The sequence below is a fragment of the Carettochelys insculpta genome, chromosome 8, assembly GCF_033958435.1.
Source record: "Carettochelys insculpta isolate YL-2023 chromosome 8, ASM3395843v1, whole genome shotgun sequence".
NCBI classification, from domain to species: domain Eukaryota; kingdom Metazoa; phylum Chordata; order Testudines; family Carettochelyidae; genus Carettochelys; species Carettochelys insculpta.
The window spans coordinates 45,656,902-45,680,205 of record NC_134144.1 but is presented as its reverse complement, the minus strand read 5'-3'; the positions used below and the strand labels follow the sequence as shown (position 1 = coordinate 45,680,205).

General features: G+C 43.3%; 1 protein-coding gene across 4 annotated transcripts in view; it reads left to right on the top strand.

The window, feature by feature from the left end:
* Positions 1–23,304, top strand: part of GPD2 (glycerol-3-phosphate dehydrogenase 2) — a 125,538-nt gene that overhangs the window by 16,775 nt on the left and 85,459 nt on the right. For all 4 annotated transcript variants that reach the window (XM_075001729.1, XM_075001725.1, XM_075001727.1 and 1 more), the window contains one exon: positions 16,225–16,334. In XM_075001729.1, coding sequence (XP_074857830.1) covers positions 16,233–16,334 — 102 coding nt within the window. In that variant the 5' untranslated portion in view covers positions 16,225–16,232. The remainder of the gene's footprint in view (positions 1–16,224; positions 16,335–23,304) is intronic.

Below are 23,304 nucleotides of genomic sequence, written 5' to 3'. Positions count from 1 at the left end.
ATTTTTTTTTTTTCCTTCCCCCTTGCCGTGGTAGCGTATGTGGCTATACATGTTTTCTGTAGGACTAGTTGCTGTTAGCGTCAAAAAACTGAGCCCATGTGTGCTAATTAAGGGCCTGATTCCAGAAGATGGTGAACATCTGTAACTCCCATTGACTTGAATGGGAGTGGCAGGTGCTCATTGGCTTTACAGGTGAGGAACTAATTTAGAAAATTGGAATCCTCCCTGGGCATGCCTAAATAATGACTTGCAGTGGAATTACTGAAGGGGTGGTATTTGGCTGTGCAGCTCTGTGTCCAGCTATGTAATGAACAAGACAGATTTTATATCTCTAAACTTCCTCCTACAGTGTTTGGGTGGAAAAAATGGCAGAAGCTAAAGGGTAAATGTTAGGATCATAGTAATCTGAGTGGATTAAATTACAGGTAACATGAGAATTTTTATTCAGTTTTTAAATTTAAATCAAATCTAGGTGTCAAACTGCTGAGGGCCACAATTAAATCAATGTTTATTAAAAATGAGTTAAAATTAAATTGGGGCCGGGCAGCTCTCTGGTGGCACCCGAGGAGCTGCCATGCCAGCTGCGCGGTGCCCAAGGAGCTGCTGCGCCCCTGCACAGCCCCTGAGCCAGCCACATTGCTCCTGAGCTGCTGAGCCACCGCCACACCAGACTGCTAACCTGTATGCAAAGCAGCCTTACCTGTCCAGCATCTGGACCAGAGGGTTACAGGGAACAGGCAGCAGTCTGGGGCTTCAGCAGGCAAAGAATCTGCTGCAGGGCAGATGGCTGGGAGCCACCCAGAAAGTATCCTGGCTAGAACCTCCCCAAACTCTCTGCCCCCAGCCCTAAACCTCTATCCTTTCCTCCTGAACTCGCACCCCTTCCCAGACCCTGCTTGCCAGCTCCCTGCCCCAGGTCACAACCCTCTCCTGCCTTAGGTCACAGTCCAAACCCTTTCATTCCCACTCCTGCATCCCAGACCCCTGTCCCAGGTCACAACTGCCTCCTTGGACCAAACTCTCTCCCAGACCCCACATACCCTCCACCCCAGTCCCTCACCCTAAGCTCCCTTCTGCACCTCCTCCATTAGTACCATAGAAAGCTCCTGACCACTTCCTAAATTCTTGAAGTGGGCCCCTTGTCAAAAATTATTGCCCCCCCCGATCTAGACCAATGATTCTCAATGTGTGGTGTGTGTACCGAGAGAGGTCTGGAGGATATGTATGCTGGAGAGCCATTTGTGGCTCTTTGAGCAATAAAATGCTTGCAGCTCCAAGAGCCCCATGTGCTGCTCCGTGCAGGGGTCCCTCCCTAGCACTTGAAGAGAGAAGTGCGTGGTAGTGATGATGGCGGCGGCAGCTCTGGTGAGTCACCAGCATTGGGTTACAGTGGGGGGGGGTGGAATATGGGGTTAAAATAGGGGATGGGAAGGGCTGGGTGCCTGGCTGTGGAGGAGGGAAGGGGGGATTAGGTTAAAGCAGGGAGCTGGGGGTGCCTGGCTCTGGAGCTGGGTTACAGGGAATAGTCAGCAGTTCTGAGCAGTCTGGGGTACACACACCACGCATTGAGAAACACTGGTCTAGGTCGGGGTGGGCAATAATTTTTGATGAGGGGCCCACCCCAAGAATTTGGAAAGTGGTCAGGAGCTTTCTGTGGTACTAATGGAGGAGGTGCAGAAGGGAGCTTAGGGTGAGGGACTGGGGTCTGGGAGGGAGTTTGGGCAAAGGAGGCAGTTGTGACCTGAGACAGGGGACTGGGATGCAGGAGTGGGAATGAAAGAGCCTGGGCTGTGACCTAAGGTGGGAAGTGGTTGTGACCTGGGGCAGAGAGATGGGGTGCAGGGTCCGGGGAGAGTTATGAGTTCGGGAAGAAAGGACGGAGGGTTAGGGTGGGGCGTGGGCAGAGGGTTTGGGTTAAAGCGGGAAGCTGGGGGTGCTTGGCTCTGGTGGAGGGGAGGGTAGTTGGGTTAACGCAGGGAACTGGCAGTACCTGGCTCTGGAATATTATGCTTGTTATGTGAAGTAAGTGATAAAATTCCTATTCATACAATTTTAGTTCAGTATTTATAATTACAACTGAAAGGGTTTTAAGTGGACTGAATTCTTGTAAAAATAAAGAATTACAGTGCAGTTCTGGAAGAGGTCATACGCAGGAAATTGTGGCCCTCAGCAGTTTGAAACCTAGGTTTGAATGTTAGATTTCATCCAAACAAGCTCAAATTTCATGCTGTATTTAATTATTTTTCTTGTAATTTCTTTGATCACTGTTCATTGATGGTTGCATAAAAATATATACATATGTATGAACAAAAAACTGGACTTATTTTATGTTCATCTACATTTTTTTATTTATCCTCTTTGCAAAATCCTAAGTATGATGGCAAGCTTGTTACCTATAGTCAATTTCTTCCAACCAACCAATTACAATTAAACTGTTTAAAAAAGTGTATTGCAATGGTAGAAGAAATTTACACGTCTGAAAATTGTGGGTACTGGCAGTACTTAAAAATTTTATTTTTGAAAAAGGGATGTGTTATATATAAAAGGATTGCGAAACACTTATCTAGACCACCGTTGAGGTGATTCTCGTTTATTCTGAACTTCCAATGACAGGGATTCCAGAGCTTATCTGCCCTCACTGCTAGAAAGCTTTTTGCCCTTTATAATTCCCTTTCTGCAGATTAAGTCATTTACACGTTGTCCTACCTTCAGGGGACAGAGAGAACAATTGGTACCTGTCTTTAACAGCCCTTAACATGGCTAGTTTTTTAAAACTATTCTCATGGGTCTGGTTCCATAATTTTTTTTTTAACTTTTGTTCTCTGGACTTTGTTCCAATCTGTCTACATCTTTTCTGAAATATGGTGCCCAGAATTGTATGCCGTATTCTAGCTGAGACCTTGCCATACTGAGTAGAATGGGACAGTTGCCTCCTATGGCCCAGCCTGTTTCTGATAGGCTACATAATGATCTTCTGCTTGGCTGCAGGCAGTTGTGTCAACAGCCACCATGGGTCCTAGGAAAAGGTGGGAGAGTGCATCTGGAAGAGGTGCACGGCCAAGGGCAGTCATCCTCAGCCCTGCCTAGACTGCCCCCACTCACAGCAGCGCACAGCCAGAGCAGTGCTGCTGTAGTGTTCCTAAGGGGCCTGGAGCTCTGGCTCCTGCCGCTGCTACTTTGGGGGTGTTTGGCCTCGTTTGCCACTGCCATGCTCCCATTATCAGGCCTGCCTGCAGGTGGGTTTTTGGCTGTCCTGGCTGTTGTGCAATAAGTAGCAAGGAGGCTGCATCCTGACTTAAATTAAGAGCAGAGACTCTTGTCAGTCATGGGGAGTGGTATTCAAGAGGAAGTGCCTTCATTTTAGTTCTGTTTGGCTTTAAGCACTTGCTTGTTGGCCTCGTGGTGCTGATTTGAGATATGCTTTGTGTTATACAGGAAGTCAGACTATGTTATGTTCTCTCTCAGGCCTTTTAAATCACCGGTCTTTGGAAAGATGGTAAATGGTGCTATTATGCTAGTGGATGATTATTATTATTATTTTATTTTTTTTTTAAAACTCCCTTTTTACATGCTGGGCAGTTCCTTCACACGGGTGATAGATCAACAGCCACTAATATGTAGGGTTCCAATAGTCATAATACTTTGTTAAACTTCTGTTAAGTTACATAGAACAGTTATAGGTTCACTGAATCCTGTCTTGTTTGCCATCACTGCTGGTTCTGTAATCTGTGGTCTCATTAGGCTGGAGGTTTGAGAGGTCTGGGGTAGTAACTTCAGGTCAGGGCAGAAGTGTGTTAGCTTGAACTGTTTATGCCTGGTCATTCTATATGGGCATCAACCTGGGACCTTTCACCAGTTTCAATTCACTTGACCAGCAATCTTAAACAGGCACAGCTATTAAAACAATTTATATTAATAGTCATCTTGACTATCTACATGGATTGTGTCTATTTTTGAATCATCTCTTTGGGTGATTCATGTTTTAGTAGCTTTGTTGATTTAAAGTGGAATGGCAAGCAAGCAGATTCTGTGGTAATGGTCTCACACAATACTTCAGTAAAAAAACACAGACACTAGACTACTTCTCTTTTTAATTTAATGGGTTTTACGTCTCAAACACTGTCTGATTTAGTGCATGGAGCATTTCGTGCATACTGCCAAGCTTTACTGTTCTTATCCATCTGTTAGCCGGATGTCTTTGGACCTTTGCTTAACTAGTGTTGTCTTTGATCTTACTTCCTCAAGAGCAATTGCTTTGGCTACTAAGCAATTTGAACACAAGGATCGAAGTCCTGGAGAGCTGTTGTTTGAGGTCACATCCACAACTACTCTCACTTTCCAAGATAAAAACCATTGTGCTAACAGTATCATTCCCTGAACTCATTTACAGTTACTAGAAACTAATTACGATCTTGAAGTAAAATTCTATTCTTGGCTAAGTCAGCTAATACCAGCTGCCAGTCGCTTCAAAGAGTGCTGCATATTCTTTGCAGAGGACAGATTGTGTCCTGTATAGACAGAATGTGTTTATTCAATAAAAGAAGGTGAAAAAGAATTGAAACAGAAGAAAGACGAAGGCAGAGTCTAGACATTGGAGTTAGATTTCACTTATTAGGTGTTAAACTGGCTGCAGCATGCAGCATTGAAGTGGCCTGTCCAGTTTTAGCTGCGCACATCCATGCTATAATAGTTGGGTGGCTAGAGATGATTTGAGTAAGAGCCTTGTCTCAGTCCTTGTTCGGTGCTATAGCCATTTCCATGGCCAGTTATAGTCTGTGTTCTTCACCGCTTCTAGACCAATGGTTGTCAACCTTCCCAGACTACTGTACCCCTTCCAGGAGTCTGATTTTGTCTTGTGTACTCCCAAGTTTTATGTGACTTGTTAGGAAAATCAGACACAAAAATACAGCAGTGTCCTAGCATGCTATTAAGGAAAAATTGCTTTCTTTCTTTCTTATACCATATTACAAAATTGATTTGAATGTAAATATTGTACTTGTGTCTTTTTTTTTTTTTTTTTCCCCTCGCCCCCTCACCTTTTGAGCCTTGTCTGAAGCCCAGCTCCTGCTGCCCAGGGTTGAAGCCCTGCTTGCCACCCCTCCAGCTGGCCCACTAGTTGCAACCCCTGCTAACCCTGCCCTGTAAACCCCTTGGGGCTGGAGTCCTCCAGGTTGAGAAACACTGATCTAGATGAGTGTTTCTTAAAATTTTTAAGGCTGTGGAAGATAAAACAATTTTTAATGTGGAACACCGGTGTAAAATTGTCAGTGTTGTTTTTTTTGTCTAATTCCAAAACAGCAACATGTACAGTAAAACCAATAACGTAATTTAATTGGGTATCATACCAATGAAGAAGTAATGTTTTATCTGATTTTAATAACAGAAAATATATACCATCAGTGCATTTTTCTTCCAAATGCTCAGGGCACACCTGTGAGTTGTTCATGGAACACCAGTGTTCCACACACTCTTTATTGAAAACCATGGGTCTAGAATACCAGATGCTGGCCTAAACAGCTGGAAAAAGAATGAGTGAGTTAGATTAGAACTGAGGCTGAGTTCAAGAAGCTGGCCTTTTCTTATGTTGTACACATGGGACAAGTCTACACAACAACAATTTTCCGACAGAAGCATCTGTCAGAAGGGATTTCTCCACAAAATTTCTGTTGACACATTGCATCTACACACAAAAGTGGACTGAAAAAGGGATCTGTTGAAAACAGACACACGCTCTGGCTGCTTTGTTGATGGAACCAACCCCAAAACTTCAGAAGACAGGGTTGCATGGATGGCAAACCCTTCTGGGACCACTGGACAGGCTTGCCCTTAAAGGGCCCTCCCCTGACCCACGTTCCCTGCCGAGGCTTGCCTGTATCCTCGAGGGAAAGCAAAGGTGCTGCAGGGCTCTCCTGCTATGCGACAGAGACCCAGATCTTCCCTGACCACAAGTATGCCAGAGCAGCCCCTGGGCTCACCTTGGACTGATGAACAGTTGTGGCATATGCTGCCAGTGACCATGCTGGCTGTTTCCAGAAAAACTGGGGGGATGAGCCTGCCAGCTGGCCAGCAGAACACACCTGCGGTGTCCCCTGTGCCTCACTCACCCTTGCCTGCTCAGGTGGGTCAGGAGGTACCACACCAGCTCTGACTGGTGGGACCAGCTAGTCATGGGACAATGGGGTGACCAGCAGGGGCTCCAGAATTTCTAGATGAACAAGGAGACCTTTATGGAGCTCTGCACCTGGCTTGCCCCTGCCCTTCTACAACAGGACACCACCATGCAGCCTGCCCTCCCCCTTGAGAATCAGGTCACTATTACCCCCGGAAGCTGGCCACCTTTGACTGCTACTGCTCTGTGGGCAACCAGTTCAGTGTCAGGAGGTCCACTGTTTGGGCCCGTACTCACGCAGGTAAGGTATTCGCAGGCCACAGGTCCTGCATGTCGAGTGGGGGGGAATGGGGAGTCCCACCCAAGGGGGAGCCTTGGGGCAGGGGGGAAGCCCTGTACCCGGGGGACTGTGCCATCCCACCCTCGGACAGCCCTGCTGTTGCGGGAGGGTGGCCTCCCAGGGCAGGCTCTTGTACAGCTCCAGTGGTGGGGGAGAGAGGACTGGAGGGGCAGGGGAGCCTGCTGGGGTCCTGGGGTGCTCTCTCCCTCAGTCTCTCTCATGCATATTTGGTCTCCTTCCTTTGCTGTTAGTGCAGGCCGTTAACATGCTCCTGCTCTGGAGGCTTGTGTGCCTCAATGACCTGGACACCACCATGGCTGGCTTAGATGCCCTGGGCTGTCCAGTTGTTTCAGGGCAATTGATGGAGCTCTCATCCCCATCCAGGCCCTGTATCACAGCGCAGCACAGTACATAGACCTCAAGGGCTATTACTCTGTTGTGCTGCAGGCCCTGATGGACCACGGAGATAGTTCCTAGACATCTGTCAGGTGGGTCTGGTCTGGGCCGACCACAATGCCAGGGTGTTCTGCACCTGTGGCCTGTGCTGGAGGTTGGAGGCAGGCATCTATGTCCTCTCCCCACCAGGAACTGTCTGTTGGGGACGTGGACGTACCTTTGTGCATGGTAGGGGGTGTGGCCTACCTACTCGCGCCCTGGCTCATGAGGCCCTACACTAGGCACCTGGACCTTGCCCAGGAACATTTCAACATCTGTCTCAACTGGCTATCTGGTTGAGTGCACCTTTGAGCACGTGAAAGCTTGATTCTGTTGTCAGGAGGTGTTGTGTCTCTGGCCGCCTCTCCAATTTCTGTCTGTCCAGGAGGTGGTGAAGCGGATGTGGAACTGAGATTGTGGTGTGTCTGCTGCTGCCACATGCTCAGCTTCCTGCCACGGGGTTTCCTGGCTCCTTTTAAGAGCAGCCAGCGCCTGGGAGCACAGAGTTGTGATTATGGTGGAGAGGGTGTCTCCCATGTCCAGCTTGCTGGCCCTATGGAGGACCTCTTTGTTGACTAAAGGGCCCCCAGAGCTCCTATGTGGCTTTTTTTTGTCTACAGGAACTGTCGACAAAGGCATTTTTCCTGATCCTGGAGTGGCAGAACACTGTCAACGGAAGTACTGAGTTTTGTCGATCAGACTGTCAATGGTCTGAAGAAGTGGGTCTGTCCCACGAAAGCCTACCTAATAAACTATTTTGTTAGTCTTTAAAGTGCTACTTGACTGCTTTTTTGTTTTGATAGTATATAGACTAGCATGGCTACCTCTCCGTTACTATTCAAAATGCGTTTTGTTGGTAGACCCTCAGCAGGTTTTGTTGACAAACGTCATGAACGTCATCTTAATTAGTAATTTTGGGCAAGCTTTCTGTGCTTCAGTTTTCCCATTTGTAAAATGGAGATAGTGATATTAATGTCCTTTTGTAAAATTCTTTGACCTGTGTCTATTGAAAAGTGCAGTAGAAGCAAGAGGGGGTATTACAACTAGTAGTAGAATGCAATTTCTCATCTTTTTTCAGAAGGCTTTGCTATCTTCTGCATTTCAAACCCCTTGGTATCATATTAGGTTTTGTAAATAAGATACATAGCAGAGAGGGTCCTCTTTAATTTTTCTGTAGAGGAAAGAAGAATCGAGTGGACTTTAGCTGTAGCAAGTATCTTTTGCACTGTCAAAAGGTTTAATAAGTATTTTGGTTTACTTCATTTTCTTGTGGAAAAAGCTACATTTTTCCTTATTTTTGGAAGTTGAATGTTAAAAATATAAATTTGTCCTGTATGCTAAATAACCTGAATATATTTTTTCCTTTTATGTTAATTTGTTTGTTTTTATTTCCTTGTAAATGTTAGAATATATATATATTCATTCTACCAGTAGCTGTAAGTTTGAATTATTGTCCCTGTGAATTTTTATTGATACTAAACTAGTTCCCTCAGTAGAATGCTTTACATTCTGCATATTTTGCTTAACTCTTTGTGTGAGATTAAACTGGTACACCATAAATTCAAATTACTAGTCACAGGCTTGCGATGAGGAACTTCAGTGCTGCTCAGTTATTCTTTAAGCCTGATCCAGACCCTGTAGAAGTTAATGGAAAGACTCTCAGTGACTTCATTGGACTTTTGAATCAAAATTACAGATCTTAGGGTGGTTCTGTTGTACAGGTATAATTAACATTTGAATAAGTGGTGATGAAGACACATAGTGGTGGTTTATGATTTCAAGATTGCAGTCAAAGTACAACATTCCAGTTTCCTGTTTATGCTCTTAATAGTTGGAAATGGTTGGGAAATAGCATAAATCTGTGTAATTTAATATACATTTTGCACTGTGTATCTTTGTATAGCTGCTTTATTGTTGCAGACCTGTAAAATCAGTGCCAATACTGCTTGTGCTGGCAATAGTGATAACTATATCTCAGAACTGGAGAAGAATCGGATATTTTCTCTCTGAGCTGGTCCGGGACAAGTTTTTTTAATGTGCTAGAAAAGCACACAATAGTTTATATATCCTCTATCCGACAGTGTGATGAATCGCCCTCCACTTTATGGAAAATGGGTTTATGAATATAAATATGCATAACTCGGAAATGCTTCAGACAAAATGCCCCTTAAAACATTAACATGATAGGTTATAAGGGGTATTTTGTCGAAAGCATTCCTGAGTTACGCATATCTCGACAGGACAGGGTGGTTGGGAGCCCGAAAAAGCAAGAAGTTGGGTTGTCAGTAGCATGGTAAGCACACCAGGGAACATCCCAAGGGTTTTCTGTGATCGCACCCTGTGAAAGATGGGTCTCTGTGATGCATAATTTATTTTTATGATTTTCAATAAATGACTGTCATCTCATTATTCTTTGGGCCATCTTTATCTGTGTACCCATAACTTGTCTGTCTGTCTGTCTACACCTCATATATAAACCACTGCTTTCAGTTGGCTTTTACGTAGAATTGCTGCTGCTTTTGGCTGGTTGTTAATGATGGATTATCATGGTTCTACTTACAAAGGAGCAATGCTGTTGTACCCTGAAAGGAGATGTTCCAGCTGGTAGCTAAGGTGGGGCAGCCTTTTAAAAACAACTAGTTTTAGGTGCTGTCCTATTTAGGTTACTCTTGAAAGTGACCCAGTGAGTCCTGTAGCACCTGCTGTATTCCTGATTTAAGAATATGCTGGGCAAGGATATGAAACAAATAATGCTTGCAAAGAGAGAACAGCGGGCACCTCATCCCCATTGTTTTGGTTTTTACATTTTTCAAAGTAGCAGTATTTTGTCTGGCTATTCACTGTGACTTTTTTGTGTAGATAGATGTGTGTGTGTGTGAATTGAGTCCTTTTATTTTTTGTTTCTTTATTTTTATACTGCATTTTTACATTCGCAAGCAGCAGAAAACTAGGATAGGAAAAAGAAAATAATGAGAGAACTTTTTCATATGTATCAGGTGCTTCTTGTACAAAAAATATAGGTTTAGGCTGATGCACAAAGGATTGTTTAATTTATAATGAAGGCAATGTACTGGTTAATTGTACAAACCCAATAGGTAAGTTACTGCTGTCAACTTAAAAACAGACTGTTTTTTTAAATACTAGACACATCTGTTAAAATGGTCTAATAGATGGTGTTTCTTTAAGATTATGGTTCTTAAGTTCAGAAATAGCAGATGAATAATGGGTAGAGTTGCCTTGGAAACTACTGGTTTTTAAGCTATGACATAGATATGGAAACTGATCATGAAGAGTTTTGTCAGCATGTATGTTAGTGCTCAAATTTCTCTTCCTTCAGTTCTATGTAGTCTGTCAGTTCAAATATCTGACTCTTTGTATCAAAGTAGTCTTAATAATTGACTCATTTTCTTCTGTATGTTTCCTTCTTGGGGGTGGGGTTCAATTTTCATCTTACAGTGAAAAAAATTAAAACAAATCAACTTTAAAGAGCTTTTGTTTTCAATTAACTATACAACAATTCCAACTTAAACAAGAAGGCTGCTCGTTATCTATAAAATGGAGTTCACTGACGTGATACAAGGGACATTTTTATAAAAAGGCAATACATAAGGCTCTGTTTTCATAGATGAAACTACTGAATTTGTATGGAGTAATATTACAAAGTGTTGTCCTTTTACATTTTATTGAAGTTTAACTCTGTTTAGCTAGTATACTTCAGTATCTGACATAAGTTCCATTTCACTTGTTCTGTTTGCAAACTGCTTTTCTCTTTTATGTTATAGTATGTGTGCACTCTTAGATTATTAATCTTGGCCATGATGAACTCAGTGGATACAGGATTTCACCCTTGGTGGACTTTTCCTGCTGGTGAAGTTGATATCTTCTGCTCTGAAGGAAAGTTTTCCCCAGTACTTTGTGTAGAGGTGCGGTGTAACTACCTTAGAAGTAGAAACACTGACCAAACACTGTAGAACACTGACCAAAGTAATCCATTTTTAAAAAGCAAGATTTGCATTGTTTTAAACCAGAGGTGGGCAATTTTTGATGCGGGGGGCGGCTCACTGTGAGAATTTGGTAAGTTGTCAAGGGCCGCATTCTTCCATGATATTTGTGGAGGTGGTGCAGGACCTGGGATGAATGTTGGGTGCAGAAGGGAGCTTGGGATAGGGGATTGAAGTGCAGGAGGGGCCTGGGGCTGAGCGTCAGTTGTGACCTGCTGCAGGAGTATGTGCAGGCTCTGGGAGGTGTATGGGTGGAGGAGAGGATTCAGACCTGGAGAAGGGATTTAGGAAGGGGTGCAGGGTCTGGGAAGGGTTTGGTACAGGGGTTTGGATTATGTGGAGTAGGAGGACAAAGGCATAGGAGAGGGAGGAGCTATGGTGCCAGAGGCAGGCTCTGGCCAGAAGGCACTGTAACTTCCTGTCTTCTGCAGCCCCACATGGTCACTCAGAGCAGCCGGCTGCCGGGCTTGTGTGTTGCTCTGAACATCACCTCCAGCCCAGGGGCCTCAAGGAGTGCTTTATAAGCTGCCTGCCCTACAAGCAGGCAGCTTTCATTGGCTGGTTTCCAGGGTAGGGGACTAGCAACGTGCAAAGCCTCTTCCTTCTCACCCCATTCGCATCTCTGCTTAGACCAGCACGTGGCTCCTGAGTGGCCTTCAGGGGTGGGGTAGACAGGGAGCTGCGACACTGGCTGGATGTGGCAGCTTGGTAAGCCTGATCTCATCTGCAGGCTGTATTTTGCCCACCGTATTTTAAACGTTCTGGTTTTTCAGTGTCTTTTGCTTTGAAGATGTGGATCACTGGTTATGGGTCTGATTCTGTAAGCCACAGTGTGCTTTGAGCTTTTTGAAATCAATGAGCATTGGACATGCTAAGCATTTTGTAGGGTGATGATGCTGGTAGATGGAGGGCCATTATCATTTACCTTGGACTGCAGAATTGATCAATGGTCTCCCATTAAATTGTTGATTCTTCATATATGTGTGTGTGAGAGAGAATTGGAAAAATACAAGCTCCATGATTTAGAAGTCAATGAAACTTCATAAAATGTGTTCAATGACATAAAAATATAAACCATATAAAACAGCATAAGGAATTGCTTTCATTTATTTATGGCCAATTAATTCTCACATAATTTAGGCTGACTTTTTGCCTAGTATTGGAAGATGCTAATTTGTTCTTTTTTTAATTCACTTGGGTACTAGAACATATTGTGTTCTCAGAACAAACTTATTCATGTTAGAGTTTAATTATATTTGCTATCGATGCTGGTAAGAAAATGAATTCAAATTCCTGGGCTTCCTGCTCACCTGGAGAGTAGGGGAGGTGAAAGTGGCCAGTTGGACACCTGTGGAGCATAGTGAGATGCTTGTGGGCTTCCTCTGAGGGGGAATAAAATTGATTTAAAATAAGACTGTTTCCACACTACAACTAATTCGACCTTGTAAACTCGAACTTGGCGTTACATTGCATTGGAGAGATGCGGCGAGAAAGTTGACTTTAGCACCCCTTAAAATCAAGCTAAATGTATTTGCAGTGAAGACAGTCGCATTGTAAAATCAAGCTAAGTGCCTTAAAATCGACTTTATACTGTAGTGTAGACGTAGCCTAACTTGCACCTCTAGATTTCTCTTACTGCAGCTTTCTTTATTGCATATTTGTGTGATAAATTCTAAATCTAGTTAACCAATTAAACAATGCCATAAGGAATAGCTAAGCTAACCTGTGTTTGTTTGTTTTTTGTTTCTAGCAACATTTAACACAGGAAACAGCTTGGGAACTTACTTGTCAAATCACACTTATACTTAAAGATATTGAGAGAGTCTTGAAGAATATTGTAATGCAAAGTGAATTATTTTAAGTTAACTAACCAGTTGATCCACTCAGCCATATCCACATTTTCTCCCAATAAGCAGCGTTCATTATGATAATTCATTCTTGCAAGTAGGCCCTGCATCATAATTTTGCACTGCTTACATTTGACACACTTTCCTTTTACACCTACGGAACGAATTTCTTCAAAATATTCTCAGCTAGTGTGTGTCTTACACCCAAAAGCTATGAGTTTTTTTTGTTTTGTTTTTCTTTTCTGTGATAAAAGCATATGGGAAAATAGGAGGTTCTGTATCTGTGGCATGCTTTTCCTTTTTCTTTCAGTCCTCGCCACTGTTACTTTCTACGTTACCTCTGTCCTTTCCTATATATTGTTTCTCTGTATTAAGACATTGTCTAAACTGACTTCTCTGTCATGCTTGGCCATGGTCCCCCACATAAATACAGAACAAAAACAATCCTATCCAGCTTTTTTTTGTTGCACGTATTATTTTTTAGTCTGCTGAGAAACAGAAATTGAGAGCTCAGAACTTTCAAAAAGCAAAGGGTATCTGGACTGACTAGAGCCATTAATTCCTTTTTCATGAGACTGTAAGTAGATGTGTAGTATGTTTATGATGAGATTGAATTGTATTTGGTTTTTAAATGAGAAATTGAGTATTTGATTTAAAAACAAAAACTGAGTTTTTTTAATCCATCCTGAACCTGAGACATCTTAAAGAGGCCTGATCTTTTCAGTAAGTGTTTTTAACGGGACCCACCTTTTATAATAAATCGAAACTTCTTCAAATATGTATGATGGGGAGACCTAGTACAAGATGCAAAATCCAGCACTATTGATGACTTTTCTTCTGAACTCCTGAGTGTCCCATCCATATAGGGCCACTGTGGAGGGAGCAGTCAAAATAATTTAACTCTTTTTTTTTTTTTACTTCTGATCTTAGATTTGCAGTTGGTGGCTATGGGTGCTCTGCTAATCATCTGGGCAGCACCATAATTTTTTCTAGGTGGCCACCCAAGCACTTTGCTTACAGGGAACACTGATGTGGAGTTGTATGGTATTTTTAGATGTCTCTGCCACTCATATTTACAGGATTATACAAATCACACACCTTTTTGTTACTCTGGGATTATTTTTTCAGATACTTGGCAGGAAAGTTCTATGTTTATCAAAGCAATAACCTAAACTGAGTTTGAGAAGACATTGAGATCATATCTATAGTAATAGGTCTGTCTTCTTTCTCTAACTAGATTAGAATATCCTGTCATTTACCAGACTCTGTCCTACGTCCTAAAAGGATTTGATTTTCATACAGTGCTTTAAACTTTTACTCTTGCATATCTTATCATGGAGTCAGTTCCATTTAGTGTAGGCATGAACGCTTTTTCCTACCCAAATCATTTGAATGACTTCTAGTTACTGCTGTATTCTCTCTCTTACCCTTTATCTTTTCTGATGTTCCTGAAACTCTTCCAGTTCTGACTTAAAGTGGGTTAGGCTGCACCTACATAGGATTCAGAGAGAGTCCTACTTTCAAACATTGTTAGTCTTCTGCCTCAATAACTAGGAAGTGAAGTCATGCACTTCAGTTCTAGCATTCTTTTTGAGCTATTGGGTCTTGTCTGTTGCCTTTATCACAGCCTCTCCTCTCTGCAGCACTTGGTGGTTTCACCGCTGGTAACCTACCTCTGCAGCATTGTTAGCTATAGCTATCGTTGCTTGTCTCTTGTACAAGGGGAGTAGCAGCCAGTTTGTTCTTAGGTGGCAAGTGGGTGCTATCAGAATTTTCCTAAGAAGGTTACCATCTATGTTCTCACCAAGCTGCCGTTATGTCTTTCTGGAATGAGCCTGGAAATGGGAATGATTGTGTGAGGTGATGGCAGCCAGAGGTTCTGGAAGTTTAGGATCTGGATTTGGGAGTGTCTCGGGGCCGGAATCCTAGGGGAAAGCCACATTTCCCAGCGCTGTGTCCCCTCTCCTCCTCCCTCTTTACCTGCCAGATAGTTTGGAGAGACCATGAATTTGTGATAGCCTGTGGTCAAGGAGGTTCCCTAGTGTACCAACTCTGCCCCCACCCTTTGTGCCTTGGTAGCGGATTGAAGTGCAGTCTTACTGGGCAGTTTGGGTTATAAGAAGGGTCTGGACAATGAAGGATATTAATGGCGGTCTCTGCCTATCCACATCTCTTCCCAGGCCACTTTGGCTACGTCTACACGTGAAGCCTATATCGAAGTAACCTATTTCGATGTGGCGACATCGAAATAGGCTATTTCGATGAAAAACATCTACACGTCCTCCAGGGCTGGCAACATCGATGTTCAACATCGACGTTGCACAGCACCACATCGAAATAGGCGCTGTGAGGGAACATCTACATGCCAAAGTAGCACACATCGAAATAAGGGTGCCAGGCACAGCTGCAGACAGGGTCACAGGGAGGACTCAACAGCAAGCCGCTCCCTTAAAGGGCCCCTCCCAGACACAGTTGCACTAAACAACACAAGATCCACAGAGCCAACAACTGGTTGCAGACCCTGTGCCTGCAGCATGGATCCCCAGCTGCAGCAGCAGCAGCCAGAAGCCCTAGGCTAAGGGCTGCTGCACACGGTGACCATAGAGCCCCGCAGGGGCTGGAGAGAGAGTGTCTCTCAACCCTTCAGCTGATGGGCACCATGGAGGACCCCGCTATTTCGATGTTGCGGGACACGGATCGTCTACACGTTCCCTACTTCGACGTTGAACGTCAAAGTAGGGCGCTATTCCCATCCCCTCATGGGGTTAGCGGCTTCGACGTCTCGCCGCCTAACGTCGATGTTAACATCGAAATAACGCCCAACACGTGTAGCCGTGACGGGCGCTATTTCAAAGTTAGTGCCGCTACTTCGAAGTAGCGTGCACGTGTAGACACGGCTTTTGTCTGCAAAGAGTACTTTGTATCTAATTTGTGGACTGGAGTTTACTCGTCATTTGTGGTGGGAATTTTTGTTGTGCTTCGGATGCTATGGAAAAAATAGCAGTGTTATATAGGCACTAAGCCTGTGACAGTGTTCACTCTAATGTTTTTCCATCTATGGGCAGAATACATTTTTATGTGCACCAAGATATGTGTGGATGGGTACCCTCAATAGAAAGGCATGCTGCCCGCTGTGGGAACTTGGTTAATCAGCTGGGCAGCACTTGAATCTTTTCTGGATGGCTGTCCAAGCACTCTGCTTACAGGGAACACTGGTCTGAAAACTAGCATGGGGGGGTGTTAAAATATTGTTTCTATACACTTTGCTCAGTTCTCTCTAACATACACACTTCCCACACGCTTTCGTCTTGTTGCTGACTTTCTGTATTGATGATATTGCAACCAAAATGATTAATCTAACATATTGTTACCCCCCAAACTGGTGTTGCAGCACCAGTTCTAGTTAAAATAAGTGCTTTGTTTTAGACAGTCTGAACACTAACATGGGTGAAATGTATTAATTTTGCTTTTTTTCCTTCTCTTTTTTTCTAGAGTAAAAAATGGCCTTTCGAAAGGTAGTAAAAGGAACTGTTCTCATTGGAGGAGGTGCCATAGCAACAGTTTTTGGCCTCTCTCAGTTTTCTCAGTATAGAAACAAGCATGTAAGTATTAATTACGATTTCTGATAAAATATGAAACTTAAAATCTGCTGAAGCGTATGTTAGGTTTATATGAATAGCTTTGTTTGGATATGAGTGCCAAGGGCCTCTCAGCTTGATGTGGTTGGAACTAATTTAGAGGACTGCATTAATGGTGATTTTTAGTTGCTTTAGATCTTTGAATAGTAGGAAAACATGGACATAATTCTTAAAATTTTTTTAACATTGAAGTTTTAAACCTCTCAATAAAAAATGCTTCTGAAAACTGCCTTGTCTCCAATTGAGTTAGAGCGAGGTAGGTTTTTCTTTATCAGTATGGGTAGCATACTGCAGAATGGCCAAGGCTTGTCTATGCAATCCCTGGTGCCCACTGAAGATTCCCTAGTGTGCTCTAACATAATACTGTAGGGTCCCAACATTTGTGAGGGTTCCTTGTTGGGAACCCTCACAAACGCTGAATTTTGTGAATATGTCAGCCCCTGGCTGCCAGCGCTCCTGCCCAGGGCCCCGGGGGAAGCGGCCACTCTGGCTGCTCACAAATAATTTTTTGCAAATATTGAGACTCTACTGTACTATTGAAAACAGCACTGTGTTAAAATGTACCAGCAGAGTCTGCATGGACCTATTAATGTGTATCTTGCTCGTGCACTTCAGAAATGACATCCCTGTAGAGTGCACTACACAACTTGTGTAGATGAGCCATGAGAGAGCAACAGTGAAGCAGTCAGGTAAACAATTAAGTGATTTGGTTTTCCTGGGTGCTGAAAATCTCCATTCACTCCTATTTCAGAATGGGAGGTTGTGACTGTTCAATTACATCTCAAAATTAGGCTGCTTAGTTTGAGGACCTAATCCTATTCCCGCTCCACAAAAAGATTCTTGTCGACTTTCATTCCCATTGGATCAGATCCATGGGTAGGTGGCTAAATTTAGGCACCCTCCTTAAACTTTGGTCACCGTCCAAATCCAAGCAGCAAACATAATTTAAAATATCAAGAAAACAAAACCCTGGAATTGTAAAGGCTGGTGACGTGTACGTTTGGTCAAAACAGACTACGTTGTTGCCGATTTCATGTTGTTGATTGATTCCCATTGTTGTAGGAAATAGTTGCACTGTCTCCTTTCCAAAGAGGAGTGGAGCTATTGGCCTTTTCCATCTATTCCGCAAGGAGGCTAAGGATTGGAGCCACCCGTATGGGACTGTGTACAGTAGACCCACGACTTACGCAGAGGTTGCGTTCTTGGCAATCTCCTCTTATATTAAATTTTCGTGTAACTCGGGAGCAGTTTCCCTTCAGTGGTGGGAAGCTGAGAACCAGGCTGTAGTCCCCACCACTCACAACAGACAGGAAACTGACCAGGAGGGGATCCAGGGAGAAACCATGCCACTGCGCTTGTCTGCCTGCCAAGCGTCCCCCAGCTGGGGGAGCCGGGGCCAGCAGACAGCTGCAGAGCAGCTTCAAATTGTGCTTAACTCGTGTTTTAGTGCAAGTTAAGCCCAACTCAAATGCAACTTGAAATCACACACTTCTGGGATTTACTGTGTATGTACAAAAAGGTTTATGTAGAGTTTGCACTGGTCATCTAGCAGAGCTGGTGGTGACTATACCACTTCTGTGCAGGTAATTGGATACTTGTACCTATCAGGATCATAACTAGAGACAGGCAGTTTTTTTTCTTTTGTATTTTGTCCAAGAAATTTCAGTAGGGAACAAAATGGAATTTTGCTCTCAAACATTTTATATTTTTAAGTCTTCATTTTGAAACAACATTTTGTTTTCAAGTTTTGCTGATAATAAACAGAACAAACGTTAGAAAACACTCAATCAGCCAAAGTGACTAGAAACAACAAACATATTTCACTGCGAGTCTACTGGAAAATTTTGTTGGAATCAAAACAGATCTTTTTGAGTTTAGTTTCTGTTTAAATTAAACTAGATTTTTAAAAAAAAAATTACTGTATAATTTATTTTCCCATTTTTGAAAGAAAATCCATTATTTGCTCAGCTCTACTTGTATTCAATTACACACATGGTTTTATTAATTGGATGTTCCAAAATTCAGGGAATTGCCCACCCCCTCCATTAGTACTGGACGTCACCCGGAAATAAATGTTCTAGGATAGATGTAAAACATTTTGTGGGGAGGAGTGACCTAATGGCCAAAAGAAAAATTGGCCTGTGACCTGATCTCTAAAGCTATTGCAAACTGCAGGATCATCCCAAAAATTCTAGCGGATATATAGGCAAGGAGTCTGGCAAGTGAACGACGTACGAGTTTCCATGTTGTAGTAACTTGCACATGTGCTCTATGATGTCCTTTAAAATTACTGCCTTAAACACACAAGGGAGGGTCAGCAGGTGGGACATAACTGGAGGGATTGACACAATGGAGAACAGCTCATTTATAGTGTTGACACATCTAAGCTGTGAGCATATCCATCAGCACAACTGTCCTCTCTTTAATAATGACTGCCAATCAAATCTATGCTGGGACAAAGGATCTGCCTGTCTACAAGAGCCAGGGAAGGACGTTGCCCCAAGACGTACACTAATTGGCTGCACCGTAGTAAGTATGTGGCTTTTTCAAAAACAGAATTTGTTAAACAATCAGAAAAACTAAATTAATACGCATGTGGATTTTCCCTGATCTGTAAGTGGGACTTCGTGACTGTCTGGAAAGGTGCACCTCAGTGCAGTGACCCAAGTCTCTGGATTTTGTGGCAGTCTGGTGCACCACGCTGAAATGTTGGCAGCAGCCTCCATCAAGTGGAACGTGTGCAAACTGAGATCTTCAATATGCAAAATAATAAAATTCATACAGCACCTCTTGTTAATTTTGATACAAAACTTAATTATATTACATTATTTCTCACATGCAAGTATTTCAGATTTTGGTATTGAAATCCCACAGCTACAGAATAGAAAGAGGTGGAAGCTTAAGGCTTTGGCAGCTGGACTGGGGAGTTGTGGGGATTTTGCAACTTGAGAAGTTGTGGGAGGAAGTTGGGAATTGTTGAATGATGAGCACATTAGCTTCCTGTTTCAGCTAAAATGATCAGAAGTGAGTTTATTTTGACACTTAAATTAGCATAATGAGATTTGAAAGTCAACATAGATGAGGCAGTTAACATCACACTATCATGGTTATAAACTGCATACAGACTCCATCCAATGATTTTCTTCCACCACCTCTTGAGATCCAGCATTCCAGTGCTTCATCACTCTCCTTATAGCCCACGTACATCTCCCCTGCTGTAACTTGAGACCATTGCTCCTTGTTCAGCCATCCATCACTACCGAGAACAGCCTCGCTCCATCTTCTTTAGAGCCCCCCTTCAGGAAGTTGAAGGCTGTTATCACATCCCTGCTCACACTTCTCTCCTGCAAATCCCTCAGCCTCTCTTCACAGGCCATGTACTCCAGCCCCCTAATCATTTTTGCTGCCCTCCGCTGGACCAGTGCATCTCTGTGGAGAGAGATGGTGTTGGGGGACCGGGGCAAAGGGAAGAAGGAGTTCTTGTCAGACTGAGACAGGCACTTGCTGGGAGGCCTGAAGTAGCTAAGCCTGCCTGGGCTACTGTCAGTGGATGGGGAGTCGATAGATAAGATAGACATGCGTAAAGACTGTTTTAAAATCCTTCTCCCCCACATCTTGTGTTTTCCCCACTGTTACTGTTCTGACAATAAATCCTAGCTAAATTCTAGCTAACCATTGTAGTCACTACTGGTTATAGACTCCTGAAGGGGAGAAACGCTGGTGCTGAACCCTGCTGCAACCATTGGTATGGACCGGTGATACTCTAGGTTCTGTAGTGGAGGGCCCAGTCAGTGGTGGGCAGTTGCAGAATTCCACTCTAGGGCCACTCTAGGCTGCAGGCTTCTGTGACAGAAGTTTTGTCAGCAGAGCACATGTCCAGACTGCAAATCTTTTGGAAGCGATCTGCCAGTCAGAAGCATTGTGTTGACATCCTCGTGCACCTTGTTCCACAAGGAAGGAGGGATGTCTCGACAGTGGGTTTTTCCCACCAACATTTGGCCCTGTGTGGACAGGCCAAATGTTGGAAAAGCCTCCCCCGACAAAATTGTCAGCAAAAAATACACAAATGCATTGTGCGATTTGCGTATCTTTTGCCGACATTTCTCGGCAATCAAGACACAGCCTACGAGAGGAGACGTCTGAATCCTGACAGTTCAGGGGGTGTGCTCAGGGATCAGAATGGAGGCAGAGGTGAAGCTAACCCTGTGACATTGACCATCAAAAATAGAATGACAGATTATCTCTTAAAAAAACAAAACAGCAGTCATGTAGCGCTTTAAAGGCAAACAAAATACAGGGATTCTGTCTCCCATTTAATTGACAGCAAGATGAACCTGTCCATTTCAAGTGTGTGAGGCATCATGTTCTATGTACGTTAATATGACTGGTAAGGACTCTGTACCAAAGCATCTATTCTTTCACCTAGGTGTAGGCATGAAGATATTCAGCAGTATATATGGACTGTCGGTTTTTGAGCCATGAGTCTTATTTTTCTGGCAATATGTCTAGCTGAACATGTGTCAATTTCAACAAGTGTTTTGCTGAAGGGAGGGTGATAATTATCTTGGGAAAACCTGTTAAAGGTTTTTACCTTGCTTATTGCTCAGAATTAATTTAATGAGAATTTTTTAAATTAGAAATACAAATTTGCATGTTCTGCAGAGATGTGAACATAAATAGTAGCAGATAGAAAAGGACACGTTTGTGGCTTATTCAGTCATCCATACAATTTGGTTCATTTGTTAATTACTTTCATTCTGATCATTCACTACTCTCTGGCCTTTGCATGGTATTGTTTAGGAGGCATTTCGGTTTCCTCAGTTTCATTGTTAAATATTCTTTGTTATTTTGCAGCATAAAAAGTATACTGAATGTCTTGCCATGATGCCAAGAACAAGTTAAGAAGAGAGCCTATAGTAATGGAAGGCTAAAATAACATTTCAGTTAGGATTAACAGTTGCCTTTCATACTATGCAAGTTTGGACTCTGCTATGGTCAGTCTTACCCTGAGTCTAGAAGCTGGCAGCCTTCACTTGATTTTCAGAACTGCAGCCAAAGGGGCTGCCATACCCACTGTAGCCTATAGAGTTAGCCTGCTTGCTTGCCCCTCTGTCTTTTCGGATGGGGTCATTTTCTGATGAGTTTGTTTTATTATAATAGGTTTAAATTAGAGTATTTTGACTGCAGTGCAGGGAACTTAGAGGCCATATCCTGTGTGTTGAACTAAGATGCAAAGTTAGCACACGTGTGGGATCTTTTACCTAGATTGTGGTGATGGTCTAAAGCACAAGCTGCATGTGTGCTTGCAAACTTTAACACGGAAAAAGGGTATGTTGAAGATGGCTGGTGTCGGAGGCTGCTGAAGTTTGTACCCTTTTTCAGCCTAATGGGTACACCACATCTTGGAATTTGGAAAGAGCTGAAATAAATAGTTGAGACTTGAAAGAGCAGATGTGAGAATGAGCTAATGTCATGAATATGTACGTATATGTCATCAATGTGTACAAACACATCAGCCTATGGAGAAAGCATATGCTAATATTGTGTGGGTGAGGAAACTAAGTCTGGATGTAGAAGGAGGGCTCAGGTGCTCAAGCTGTCCCATCCACCTCGGCTGTTTGTGGAAACATCATGTAATTTGTTTCGAGTTATCACTACAATGCAGCCATAGCCACCAAACTCTCTTCCTTTTGGTAGTTTATGAAGGAATGTTTTTGGATAAGGGAAGGAGCAGCCAATATTTACAGGAAGGGAGAAGGAAGCCAACTCCAGGAGCTTGGGGTGTATCTGCTCCCTGATTACTTCCTGGGAAAAATGTTTCAGCTCCTCTGCTTCTCTGTTCTTCCTTCCTGCTCTTCCTCCTCCTTCCCCCCGCCTCTGCCCATTGGCTTGAAAGACTAGACTTTAGAGATGTGAGAGCACCTTTGTTGGAAGTCATTCCCCCCACCCCCCAGGGCAGGTGAAAATTTCCACAAGAACAGAAGTTGTTGGGGAGTGGGGGGGACACGGCGGCAGGAGGAGAAAAGGGGAAAACAGCAGATGGAGGGTATGTATTGACTCTTTTTTTTTTTTTCCTCTGAATGACACAGTCATCAAATTGATTTAGAGTTTGAGAGTGCATAGTTAATTTAAGATTAGGAGCCAAAAATTGTAACATTTGCTAGATGTTTATTGGAATTGTTACATACACATGAGGGAGGGTAGGAGAGATCAAAAATCAGAACAGGGACCAACACCCATGTTTAATTATTTAAAAAGAGAATCCTCATGGTTTTTGAACTTTTGGGATTCACAATACTGTAATTGTATGTTCACATAGTAGCTCATCCCTTGGAACTCCAGTTAACGATCTGCGAGGACCAGAACCCAGAGCTGCAGATTTCTCTATGCTGCCAGCCAGTGGCAGTTTGTGTTTCATTACAATGAGTCATTACCCTGTGTCCATTACCCGTGGACACAGACCATAGGCAGTCCTTCCTCCAGAGGTGTGACAGTCTCGTGGTTTTTGATTGGTTCCATGCCCTACAAATCCAAGAGGTGTTCCAGAAAGTGTCCAGTCTGCAGCATGAATTCCCTGTAGCTGCCATGACCATTACTGCTCCTGAGCTTCTGGATTAAGCTTGATTTCGGATTTTGCATCTGACACCCGGTATGGACCCTGACCTGGTATCTGGCCACGTAGTCCTCTCCTGCTTCTATTCTCAGATTTGCCTCTACTCTGACTTTTGCTCCTGACTGTCCCTGTTGAGGTCTTGATATTAGCAGAAACTGCAAATATATGCATCTTTCACTGTTGATGAACAAACTTTTTAACCCCATTTTAACACATCACTTGTATGCTTAACTTCAAGCATATGAGTAGTTCCATCTAAAGCTAAGCAAATGCTTAAGTGCATTGCTGAACTGGGGCCTCAATTCAGAAATACAGAAAAGA